The sequence below is a fragment of the Mauremys mutica genome, chromosome 6, assembly GCF_020497125.1.
Source record: "Mauremys mutica isolate MM-2020 ecotype Southern chromosome 6, ASM2049712v1, whole genome shotgun sequence".
NCBI classification, from domain to species: Eukaryota; Metazoa; Chordata; order Testudines; family Geoemydidae; genus Mauremys; species Mauremys mutica.
In genome coordinates this window covers 2852688-2865483 of record NC_059077.1, presented here as the reverse complement: position 1 = coordinate 2865483, position 12796 = coordinate 2852688, and the positions used below count along the sequence as shown (strand labels likewise).

At 64.1% G+C, this 12796-nt stretch overlaps 1 protein-coding gene across 2 annotated transcripts in view; it reads left to right on the top strand.

Moving 5' to 3' along the window:
* ARID3C (AT-rich interaction domain 3C) overlaps positions 1-11931 on the top strand; it is a 139095-nt gene extending 127164 nt beyond the window's left edge. The window contains exons 4-8 of one of the 2 annotated variants that reach the window (XM_045020314.1): positions 2862-3045; positions 3768-4012; positions 4775-5041; positions 8424-8513; positions 11635-11931. In XM_045020314.1, the coding sequence (XP_044876249.1) occupies positions 2862-3045; positions 3768-4012; positions 4775-5041; positions 8424-8513; positions 11635-11786 (938 nt within the window). In that variant the 3' untranslated portion in view covers positions 11787-11931. Of the gene's footprint in view, positions 1-2861; positions 3046-3767; positions 4013-4771; positions 5042-8423; positions 8514-11634 lie in introns of both variants that reach the window. The other variant, XM_045020313.1, reaches the window with a different exon arrangement.
* The last annotated feature ends 865 nt before the right edge of the window (positions 11932-12796 follow it).

Here is a 12796-nt window from a genome sequence, read left to right as displayed (position 1 = left end):
TGTAGTTGAAGTTATGAATATTGGCTCTGTGCTGTCTGTATTTCAAACTTATGCTGTGCTGCTGGGTTACACCCCAGACAAGTTGGTGTCAGCTCTGCCTGGCCTGCTTGATGGCCCATTAAGGACCATCAGCTACACAATTGACCCATGGAGAGAAGGCAGACACGCCTTGTGACTCAGCAAAGTATGCAGGGACTTGCCCATGTGACTCCAGACTCCATTTTGCTGTAATTTTCCACAGTAAGGACAAAGAGGTTCTTACACCTGGAAAAACCTATATAAGGCTGATGCATCATCTCCATCTTGTCTTCAATCCTGCTTCTTACCTCTGGAGGGACATTGCTACAAACTGAAGCTCTACACAAGGGACTGATGACCCATCCCAGCGGGGGATGTTCCAGAGACTTGATTTGAACCTGCAGTTTATTCCATCACTGCTACAAGCCTGAACCAAGAACTTTGCCATCACTGTGTGTAATTGATTCCATTTAACCAATTCTAGCTCTCATCTCTACCTTTTTCCCTTTGTAAATAAACCTTTAGATTTTAGATTAAAGGATTGGCAACAGCGTGATTTGTGGGTAAGATCTGATGTGTATATTGACCTGGGTCTGGGGCTTGATTCTTTGGGATCGAGAGAACCTTTTTCTTTTATTGGGGTGTTGGTTTTCATAACTATTCATCCCCAGGACAAGTGGGACTGGTGGTGATACTGAGAGACTGGAGTGTCTAAGGAAATTGCTTGTGTGACTTGTGGTTAGCTAGTGGGGTGAGACCGAAGTCATTTTTGTCTGGCTGGTTTGGTTTGCCTTAGAGGTGGAAAAAACCCAGCCTAGGGCTGTGACTGCCCTGTTTGAGCAATTGGTCCTGAATTGGCACTCTCAGTTGGGTCCCGCCGGAACCGCATCGTCACAACCCCACCTTCGCGATCCTAAACCCTTTGTTTGCTCCCACACCCAGGCCGCTCTGCAGCTGTGACCTGCTGTCCCCGCGCAGCCAGCGGCTGCCTCGTCTCCAGCCCTGGCATCACTGAGCGTCACTGCTGAGCCCAGGGGCAGCTGGGCTGGCTCATTCCCGGGCTGCCTAGGGACCCAGCTGGTGCCTAGGGACACCTGAAGCTTCCGCTGCCCGTAGCCACAATGCCAGTTGCTTTCCAAGGGCCTGGTCCCTCCCCCGTAGCCTCCCGGGGTGCTTGGCTCAGTCCTCGAGGCGGGTAGGAGCCCGGCCGTGTGGGACCTGGAGGGTGCTTGGCAAAGAGGCCCTAGCGAGTCACTCTGTGCCGCCCGTGGCAGGGATCCTCCGCCAGCTTCCAGCCTGACGTGAAGCATTGCTGGTGTCCCACTCCTGGGTCAGATCCAGGAATCTCTCACTAGCCATGTGGCAGGGCCTGAGCCCCCGGTACAGCCCCCAGTGTCCTTGGTCTGTCTGGGCCGAGCAGCAGCCCCGGATCAAACCCGTCTGGATCGGGAGAATGAGCTGATGCGCTCGGCCCTGGAGCCCGGAGCTGCTCTGGGTAAGGAGGGGCACCCCCCAATGGGACATAGTGCAGCTCTCCTAGCCCGGGGGTCCCGCTAGCACCGGCCCCGCCCCCCGCGAGCGAAGCCTGAGTCCCCAGGACCCGCCATGGTGGAATTGCAGCCTCCACAGCTGTGTGCTTTGACACTGCCCCATTTACCGTGGGCACTCGACTCGTGGCTAATGCAGAGCCCAAGAGCCACAGGAAGAAGCTCGCCCCTGGCGCTTCCTGTGGGATCCCGAAAGACTACAGGTCCCATCATGCATTGCCACACCTTGCGCTGACTTAATGCCTCCCAGTTCTCCACACCTTGCGGGTGCACCGTTGCCCTCTACAGGTCAGAGCCAGAACTGCTCCACTGCGTCTCATAGACCCCGCACACGGCTGAGAACGGGAGCAGGAGGTGGTGAGCGCCGTCGCTGTGGGATTCGGCGTGGCCCCGGTGTGCTGCGCTCTGTGTGCCCGCAGGCCTGGGGCAGCACTGAACCGGGTGGTGGCCGCAATCTGCTCCACAGCTGCCAAAGTGGAGGAGGCTCTCGGGCGCTGGCCAAGTTTCCCGCCCTCGGCCTGGTGCTGTTCTCGTGCCCTGCGCTGGGGGCTGTGGCTGGGACGTGGGGTTCCTGGAAGCTCCAGCAGCCGAGCAAAGTCACTTTTTTTCATTCGGGCCTTTTTAGGGTTTGCTCCCATGACTTCACTTCTGATTCTTTGGTGGCATTTCAGGTTCGTCCCCTTAGGCGCCCTGCCTGAGCCAGCAGCCGTGCGATTAACCGTACAGGCTGCCCCCGCAGGGCAGGGGGCTGGGAACGAGCCAACGCTTCTGCCTCGTTGCGGGGGGCACCCACGGGGACTTCGCTTCTAAAGCTTTTCACTTCCGGGGGGCGCTGATTCCAGCCCAGCCCAGGGAGCAGGGGACGTGGGCTGCAGAGCCAGGGCGTGATGAGCTGATCTCAGCCCCATTCCTAGCTCCATGTACGTCCATGTTACAGAACCAGCCGGCCCAGCGAGCACTAATCTGCCCTCGAGCCGGCAGAGCCAGCAGGGACTCGCTGCCCCCGAGACGGGGTCTTGCCGCGTGCTGGGGGTGAGGTGAGGGGAAGCTTCCCCTGGTTCTGCCCAGCTCCTCCCAGCAGCGTGAAACTGACTGCACCTGCGGGGTCTTTCCCGGGAAGCAGCCAAGCAGGGCGGCGATGGTGTATGTCAGACAGCCCCCCTTTTTCTCTCTTGTGCAATCTCTCGGCCTGGCACACACGTGAACACACGCACACCCTCGTGCTCTCCGGTGCACACGCGTTCTCTCTTTCACTCACACCCTTTCTCTCTCTCTGTGTGTCTCTGTCTCTTGAAGGGACTCCGGTGAACCGAATCCCCATCATGGCGAAGCAGGTGCTGGACCTGTACGCGCTGTACCGGCTGGTGACCGAGAAGGGCGGCCTGGTCGAAGTGATCAACAAGAAGATCTGGCGGGAGATCACCAAAGGCCTCAACCTCCCCACGTCCATCACCAGCGCGGCGTTCACACTCCGCACGCAGTGAGCTGCTGCCGCCGCCGCCTTGCAGGGGGGCGGGAGAGAGCTGGGCTGGGGGTGCCAAGGGGGCAGGGTCTGGCGGGTGGGTAAGGGGGGTTATGGGAAGGGGTGAACCAGATTGGGAGGAGCAGGCTTTGGAGAGGGGGACCCACCCCTCTGTGGTGGCAGCTGGATCACTCCCGTGCTCAGCCCCACTCCCAGTGGCTGCCGCTTCCCGCAGGAGGTTTGGCCGGGTGCAGCAGTGATGATGGTGTGGTCGTTATGACGGATAATGGCCTGCGTGTGCGCGATGGTGCCCTCTGGTGGCCGTCCACAGGGACGCCGAAGCCCCTTCCTCTGCCCACCGCAGGGACACTCCCAGCTGTGGGCGGGAGGCACTGGGAGGTGGGGGAGGAGTTGGTCAAAGGGGCTGCGGGCAGGTGAGAGGCGCTGGCGGAGTGGGGGTTGGGGGGCGGAGGGGAGGGGGCAGCTTAGCTGCCAATGGGTGCTCAGCACCTGCTACTTGTTCTGTCTCCTGGAGCACCCCGGGAGTCGGGGCCTATGGCCTCGCGTAGCTGAGCCCAGGGCGTGTGGGGCTGGGAGCCATTGGCTTTGGCTGGGAGCCTTGCTGTGAACCCCGTGGGGTCATTAACCAGCCTGGGGTCCTGGCTCAGCCGGCAGGGGTGGGGGTGGAATATGCCACCAGTCACAGCCAGGGGCTCATCACCCTCTGTGCCCCCCTGCAGATACATGAAATACCTGTACCCCTACGAATGTGAGAAACGAGCCCTCAGCTCCCCCGGCGAGCTCCAGGCCGCCATCGACAGCAACCGGCGAGAGGGGCGGAGGCAGAGCTTTGGGACGGCACTTTTCAGCTACTCCCCCGTGGGCACCCCGGCCATGCTGGCCTCCCCGAAGATCCCCGTGCCGGCCCTGGCCATCTCCACGCACAGCTGCAGCCAGATGAGCCAGGTGCACGCCATTAAGAAAGGTGGGTGGGGCGGAGACGGGGAGATGGGGGACAGGATCGGGCCTGTTTGCAGCATCCTGCCAGCAGCTAGTGGGGGCTCGCCTCTGGCCCCGGGGCAGGAGATGCGGGGTCTGTCCCTCGGGCTGCACGCAAGCCGGCTAGTGGGTGGATCGTGGGGATCCAGCCGCGGGAGCTGCCCCAGGAAGGAACCTGGCCCATCACAGCTGTGGAGAACTCGCTGCTGGAGACCCCAGAGCAGGGACCCGGCGGGGAGCCGCATGGAGGAGGTTGGAAGAGGCCACGGTGCAGGCAATTCTTGGGGTGGGATCCAGCAGCTGGTGCTAATGGATGACCCTGGGCAGCTTCCTGGAGGCAGGTGATGTGCCCGGCTCCCTAGCCAAGCCCCTGCTGAGCCCCGGAGAGGGGAAATGCCCTCCCGGCGACACCGCTGCAGTCCCTGGGCACGTAGGCCCAGCTGCTGCGTCCCTGCGCTGGGGGACCCCAGCCTGGCTTTCCAGCCCAGCTGCTTTGAGGAAGCGTCCGGACTAAGGTGCTTCCCCATCGCGGGGCCTTGGTGAGACGGGCAGCAGCGGCTGGGAGGGGTCAGGAGCTCCGAGAGCTGCTCTGCTCCTCGTCATGCAGCCGGGCGCAGGAACTGCTCTTTGCACTCCCGGAGTCTCTCCAGACCCAGCGCCGCCGGGACCATCCTGCCCAGCCCCCCTCTGGCCCCGGGGCCCGGCTGCCAGCCCCTGAGCCCCTTCCCCCTCCCTGTGGTTCCAGAAGACGGTATCCTGTCGGCGGCCGTGCCCAGCCGGATCGCCATCCCCGTCAGCCTGGCAGGGCACCACATAGCCGCTGCCCAGGCGGCAGCCGCGTCCCAGGCAGCCGCGCTGGAGCAGCTGCGGGAGAAGCTGGAGACAGGGGAGCCGCCCGAGAAGAAGATGGTGCTGATGGCGGAGGAGCAGCAGCGGCTGATGCAACACGCTCTGCAGCAGAACCTGCTGGCCATGGCCTCGCAGTTCCCCATGGACATCAAGCTCAGCAGCCGAGGTCCCGTGCCGGGGGAGCGGGGGCGGGGGCAGGATGGACGGAGGGGCAGGAGCGGGCAGGGCAGAGGCGGGCAGGAGCGGGGGCGGGATGGACAGAGGGGCAGGGGTGGGCAGGGCAGGGGCAGGCAGGAGCGGGGGCGGGAGGGACGGAGGGGCAGGGGCGGGCTGGACAGAGGGGCAGGCGGGGCAGAGGCGGGCAGGAGCGGGGGCGGGACGGACAGAGGGGCAGGGCGGGGGCAGGGGCAGGCAGGAGTGGGGGGCGGGACGGACGCAGGGGCAGGGCAGGGGCGGGCAGGAGCGGGGGCGGGACGGACGCAGGGGCAGGGGCGGGCAGGAGCGGGGGCGGGACGGACGGAGGGGCAGGGCGGGCAGGGGCAGGCAGGAGCGGGGGGCGGGACGGACGCAGGGGCAGGGCAGGGGCGGGCAGGAGCGGGGGCGGGACGGACGGAGGGGCGGGCGGGCAGGAGCGGGGGCGGGACGGACCGAAGGGCAGGGCGGGACGGACAGAGGGGCGGGCAGGAGCGGGGGCGGGACGGACGCAGGGGCAGGGGCAGGCAGGAGTGGGGGCGGGACGGAGGGGCGGGCAGGAGCGGGGGCGGGACGGTCGGAGGGGCGGGCGGGGGCTGGACGGACGGAGGGGCGGGGGCGGGACAGACCGAGGGGCAGGGGTGGGCAGGGCAGGGGCAGGCAGGAGTGGGGGCGGGACGGACGGAGGGGCGGGGCGGGGGCTGGACGGACGGAGGGGCGGGGGTGGGCAGGGCAGGGGCAGGCAGGAGCGGGGGCGGGACAGACGGAGGGGCGGGCGGGCAGGAGTGGGGGCGGGACGAACCAAGGGGCAGGGGTGGGCAGGGCAGGGGCAGGCAGGAGCGGGGGCGGGACGGACGGAGGGGCGGGCAGGAGCGGGGGCGGGACGGACGGAGGGGCGGGCGGGGGCTGGACGGACGGAGGGGCGGGGGCGGGACGGACCAAGGGGCAGGGGTGGGCAGGGCAGGGGCAGGCAGGAGTGGGGGCGGGACGGTCCGAGGGGCGGGCGGGCAGGAGCAGGCATCGCAGCCTCACTGGCCGGCAGGTCGTCACTCCCGCACAGCTGCACCATCGTGGGCTGTGACGTGCTCCGGAGTCTGACGCTAAGCGGGCTCGGTGCTGCTCACTGTCGGGGGGGGGACCCAGGTCGTGTGGGCGATTCTCTGCTCCGAGGCAGCGTTGCCCAGCAGCCCTGCGTGGTGTTAAGGGACCGCAGGATCCCTCCATGTCTGTCGCTGTGGCTGTAACAGGGGGCCGGGGGGTGCGGCCGGTGGAGAGGGGGCTGGAGCTCCCGGAGCTCAGAGGAGGGAGTGCAGTGGAGAACGGCTGAGCGGACGCAGTCCAGCCCTTCCCTGCGTGGGGCAGGTTCAGTCAGAGCCCGCTCATCCAGTCACCCCCACACTGCTCAGCCGTGGGGTGTCTGACCCCCCTCCCCCGCGCGGCTCTCCTGGCCATCTGGGCGGGGGACGAGCCGGGTTTTCATGGGGCTCATGTTGTGTAACGTTGCTGTGGGCACCAGCCATAGCACAACTGCCCTGGGGTGGGGCCCGCTGCTGGCACACCCCTCCCTCCCCCGGCCCAGGGGTTAATGAGAACCTGCCAACACGGGGACAGGGCAGGATGGGGGGGCACCCCATGTTCCTGGTGGTGTGATCCGGCATCATGGCGGTGAGCTCAATCCAAGCCCCTGATGGATTTGAGGGAGGGGAATGTCCGATCCAGACCGGGAGGGACACTGGTGACTGGACAGACAGACAGAGGCAGAGTAGGGGTGTGGCATAGAGGGGTGTGGGGGGTGTAGAGGCAGCGAGCTAGACGGGTTAGGCAGAGAGACAAGGTGCGGGGGGGGCGTCTTTTATTGGACCAACTTCTGTTGGTGAAACAGAAACTTTTGAGCACATGGAGCTCTTCTTCGGGTGTGGGAAAGGCAGATAGACGGACAGAGGGTACCTAGAGCTGGCTGGATCAGGGTACGTACAGATGAGGAGGTAGGGAGAACATACCAATGAATGGCTGGGGGGGAGGCAGAGGGGTACCTATAGTTGGATGGATGGATCTAAGGGGGCACGTGGGAATGGATGGCTGGATGGATGGATAGGGGCATGTGAGGATGGATGGAGGAATGGCCTGATGGATGGAGGGATGGATGGATCTAGGGTGACCAGACAGCAAGTGTGAAAAATCGGGACGGGGTGGGGGGTAATAGGAGCCTATATAAGAAAAAGACCCAAAAATTGGGACTGTCCCTATAAAATCGGGACATCTGGTCACCCTAGATGGATCAGGGTACGTATAGAAGAGGAGGTAGGGAGGACATACCAATGAATGGCTGGGGATGTAGGCAGAGGCGTACCTATAGCTGGATGGATGGATGGAAGGGGGGGTGTGGGGATGGACTGATGGATGGAGGGATGGATGGATCAGGGTACGTATAGAAGAGGAGGTAGGGAGGACATACCAATGAATGGCTGGGGATGTAGGCAGAGGCGTACCTATAGCTAGATGGATGGATGGAAGGGGGCACGTGGGGATGGATGGATGGAAGGGGGTGTGTGGGGATGGACTGATGGACGGAGGGATGGATGGATGGAAGGGAGGGTGTGTGGGGATGGACTGATGGATGGAGGGATGGATGGATGGAAGGGAGGGTGTGTGGGGATGGACTGATGGATGGAGGGATGGATGGATGGAAGGGAGGGTGTGTGGGGATGGACTGATGGATGGAGGGATGGATGAATGGACTGATGGACGGAGGGATGGATGAATGGACTGATGGACGGAGGGATGGATGGATCAGGGTACGTATAGAAGAGGAGGTAGGGAGGACATACCAAGGAATGGCTGGGGATGTAGGCAGAGGGGTACCTATAGCTGGATGGACAGGCAGCTAGATGAGTACGTGTCCATGGACAGCGAGAGGAGTACATCTGAAAAGTGGAGAGGCAGAGATGGATGGATAGGGGGCAGGCTGTGATGACCAGATCTTGTATCCTACTGCCGCTGCTCATGGGATGTCACTTTTGGGGGAGCCTGTCAAACCCAATCGCTGTTGCCTGATGACACCAGGACATTATCGTGCAAGGCGGCACCACGTGATTTAGTGCCCCAGGGCGTGACGAGACTCTCCCTTCCAACAGACGCAGCAGCCACGGGGAGTGATGGGAATTGCTCCTCCAGCCAGGCCCTGCAAGATCCCACCCTCTGCCCCAGCAAAACCGGGGAGGAAACGTCCCACTTGCTAACCCGGAGAGGCAAACGGGGTCAGCCAGCTGGCTGGGGCGGCTGGGGGCCCGTCTCGCTAGCTGTGTTTCCCAGGCAGGCCTGTCTCGTTGCTCATATCGGTCTTTCCTTTCCCCCAGATGACAGACAGGAGACCGCATTGAACCTGTCCACCAACGGCATTAGCAGCATCAACATGTCAATAGAAATAAATGGAGTTGTCTACACAGGTAAATAGAAGGGCTGCTCGGCCCATGTAATTGCGGCCAGGAAATCCAATAAGTTATAGCCACTGCCTGGCCGGCGAGTCCTTCCTTCAGTCTGATGTCTTTACTATAAAATCCATTGTAATGAAGTGGCAGGGCCGGGCAGGTGGGGGCGGGGAGGCAGAGCTGCAGATTGCCCTGGTGAGCAGTCGATTTGGTAGTGGAGGGCGCTGGGTGGGCAGGCAGGCGCGGGGGGAGCACCAGAGACCTGGGCTTTAATTACTGCAGGATCAGCTGGCCATAACGTGGGGGTAGGGACTCGGGACTGGCACAGACAGATGGACGGACTTATGCTGCAACCAAGGCAGTGAATGGCGGCTCCCCCGCTCGTGCCCGCTGGAGAACTCACCTTCCAGAGCCAGGAATGGAACCATGATCCGTGAATCTCGACGGTCCTTTGCTGTCCACAAACGTCCATCCGTGAAACCCGCTGGCAAAGTGTCTCTCATGCCAGTGGGCTGGCAGAAGGGCTACACACCCCAGTAATCACCGGCACCCCAAGGGGTACCAGCTGCTCTGCACAGGGGTGAATTTCACGGTTAGATCCTCGGCCTTTAATCTAAACCACGTGCAGCATACCCAGACACCACAGTGATGGGTGCCATACAAGTGCTGGTACGAACACTTTTGCTGAGGGTCATAGTGTTATTTACTCCTTCACATAACACAAGACCCAGGGGTCACCCAATGAACTGAATAGGCAGCAGGTTTAAAACAAACAAAAGGACGTATTTCTTCACACAACGCGCAGTCAACCTGTGGAACTCCCTGCCAGAGGATGTTGTGAAGGCCAGAAGTATAACGGGTTCAAAAAAGAACTAGAGAAGTTCCTGGAGGACAGGTCCATCAGTGGCTATTAGCCAGGCTGGGCAGGGATGCAACCCCCATGCTCTGGGTGTCCCTAGCCTCTGCCTGCCAGAAGCTGGGAGTGGACGGCAGAGGATGGATCACTAGATAATTGCCCTGCTCTGGTCACTCCCTCTGAAGCACTTGGCCCCGGCCACTGTCGGCAGACAGGATCCTGGGCTGGATGGACCATTGGTCTGACCCAGGATGGCCGTTCTCATGTTCTCAGGCGTGGCTGGGAGCAGAGATGCAGGCGGGGACAGATCTGTTTTCAGAGCCAAGGGCACGGCCCAGAAAGTTGGAGTTCAGCGGGGAGCCTGAATGCTCCAGAACCTCCCACCCTTTTCCGGCTCACGAAGTGCAATGGATCAAGGCTCCGTTTCTGAGCAGAGCAGCGACAGCCCCTCGGCCGAGAGACCCCATGGGAGTGGCGGGGAAGGTTTCATGCAATCGGGGGGCCTGTCCCTTTAAGTGTGTTCCCGCTTTGGCTAAGTGGGTCACCCCGCTGCCCCCTGGAGACGCCTCCTAGCCCCGCTGAGCTGCCCCAATTAAAATATCAACCTGGACTTGACAGCAGTTCAATATTTAACTCTCCGGAAAGGTCAGGGCCGATCAGAGCCCTGGGTCTGTACCACCCTTCGTCTGCCGCGAGGAGCCAGCTGCTCCCCATGGCTCCTCGCCTGCAGGCCGGGCCCAGCGCCAGGCACTAGGCAGCGGAGGGGGGAGACTCCGAGCCAGGGGCCGGGCAGGAGAAAGCTCTGGAGCCAGAGACGGGCGGAGGGGCTGCAGAGGAGATGGCTCCTGCGCCCTCTGGGACGGGACCATGGGGAGGGCCGGCCGGGGCGAGTCCATGGAGGGCGTCACGGTGCAGCCAGTGGTGAACCGGGTGCTGGACATGGCTGGAGGGGACTTGGTCTCACTTGGTGGTGGGAGCGAGAGGGATTCCCCTGTGCGTGGCACATGCCTGCCCCTCTTCCCGTGGGCTGCCCCAGACATGGGGCTCTCGCGTGAGCAAGGGGACAGTTCAAGACAAAGGTCCTGGCTTCATGACGATCCCTCCCTGCCTAGATCCCGGTTCTCCCGACAGCCTGCCACACTCGACATGGGCTCCGGGCCCCCGGCCGTGCTCCTCGCAGCTCACACGTGCCTCTGACGCTGGCCGGCAGCTGCCCCCAGCTCCTCTCCTCCGGGCGCTGATGCCAGCGGTGGCTGCCGGCGAGGTGGCAGAGTGGGGATTTCCCCACGCGCGACACACGCACGCTGGCACCAACGCGCTGCTGCGGGCGCAGGAGCTGCCACCCTGCCCTGGTACCACCCCGGCCCCCAGCTGCTCCTGTAGCTCAGGCCAATCAGGCTGAGCCTGTCACAGGCCTGTGGCCTCAAATCCGGGGGAGCAGGGGGGGCAGGAGCTAGCCAGGGAGCCCCCAGCCCCTGGCCAGCACAGGAGAGGCCCTGACTGTGTTCCCAGGACCGGGCCCCAGATGTCCCAGGGGACCACTCCCGTCCCCTGCCCCCCCATGGCTCTGTCTCCTCTGGGCGGCTGCTGCAGGCCTGGCATCCTCTGCTCACAGCGTCTGGGTTCCTGAACCCGGCTGCAACGGGCGGAGTGAGAGGCTGTAGCGGGCGCCTGGGCCGGCTGGTGCACTGCTCTGCTTTTCCCTTGCCTGTGATGGGATCGTGTGGGCCCGGCTCTGCTGCCCAGCTGGGCCAAGCTGGGAGTTGGCAGAGTGGCACCAGAGAGGGCTTTGCCCAGGCGGGTGGGCAGAGAGGTGGCAGGCCCCATGGGAGCAGCCTGGGTGCCAGGAGAGCTGGGTTCTAGCCGGGATCGGGGGCAGGGGCCAGTGTACGGGATCAGGGTGGGAGGGGGCACCCCTAGCATGGCTCCAGGTGAAGGCCCGGGGCTGGCAGCGCTGTCAGGCCCGATCCTGGGCAGCAAAGCCTGGGAAAATGCAGCACCGCCATCTTTGTAGCAAAGCGGCTGCTCGGCTAAATCTGGGGAAAAGGCTGAAATTGCAGGGTGGGATCTCGAAGGGACCGGGGTGCTGGGGGAATAATGGGGGAGCACAGGGGGACTCGTGGGGTGTGGAGAGGGGGAACGCAAGGGCAGGATAGCGCAGGGCCCTCAGGCCAGGCCCGTGCCCATGGGCACTGTAGCTGGGGGTGCCCGATCCCCATGCCGTGGGCTCTGCGGTGCCCTCAGGGGCGTGCTGGGTCACCCTGTGTCTCTTTGCTCCCACAGGTGTCCTGTTTGCCCGCAGACCCCTTGTCCCGGGGGCATCCGGCAGCAACAGCAGCAGGAGCTCCCACGGCCGGTCGAGCCCGGTGCCCGCGCAGAACCAGCGGCTCTCGGCCTCCTCACGCAGTCACACTCCCGCCAGTGCCTCGCCGTGAGAGAGGGAGAGACGCTGAGAGCCCCCTCCCCAGCCCCCCGCCAGCCCCCTCAGTAATAAAGCATCTTGGAGTCAAAGTCCAGAGTCCCAGGGGAGCACCCACGACATGCCTTCTGCATGCGTGTCCCCCACCTCTGGCTCAGCAAGCCCCCTTCTGCCCTGGCCGCCTGGGACGTAGCAACCAGCTGGGGCAGGGTGGGGGGGGCTCTGGCCGGGCTGCTGTGGGGTGAGGGGCTCGGGCCAGGTTGCTGTGGGGTGAGGGGCTCGGGCCGGGCTGCTCTGGCCCGTGGGGCTCTGGCCAGGCTGCTGTGGGGTGAGGGGCTCTGGACGGGCTGCTGTGGGGTGAGGGGCTCTGGACGGGCTGCTGTGGGGTGAGGGGCTCGGGCCGGGCTGCTGTGGGGTGAGGGGCTCTGGCCGGGCTGCCCTGGCCCGTGGGGCTCTGGCCAGGCTGCTGTGGGGTGAGGGGCTCTGGCCAGGTTGCTGTAGGGTGAGGGGCTCGGGCTGCCCTGGCCTGTGGGGCTCTGGCCAGGCTGCTGTGGGGTGAGGGGCTCTGGCCGGGCTCCTGTGGGGTGAGGGGCTCTGGCCGGGCTGCCCTGGCCCGTGGGGCTCTGGCCAGGCTCCTGTGGGGTGAGGGGCTCTGGCCGGGCTGCTGTGGGGTGAGGGGCTCTGGCCGGGCTGCCCTGGCCCGTGGGGCTCTGGCCAGGCTGCTGTGGGGTGAGGGGCTCTGGCCGGGCTGCTGTGGGGTGAGGGGCTCTGGCCCGTGGGGCTCGGGCTGGGAGCGCTGAGTACTTTGGCTTTCACTGCACACACTTGGACTTGACCTTAGCCGGAAAGGGGGGTGGGGGTGGGGGTGGGGGCGGGGAATGTGGCTGCTCCTGTGTCCAGGCAGCCACTGCGCGGGCAGAGGGAGCTCCATGCACACCGCCCTGACACACTCACGTGTGATACTCCACGCACGTGCACACAGCACGTTCCCCCCAGCACGCCCACGTGCAATCCCCTCTCCCTGCG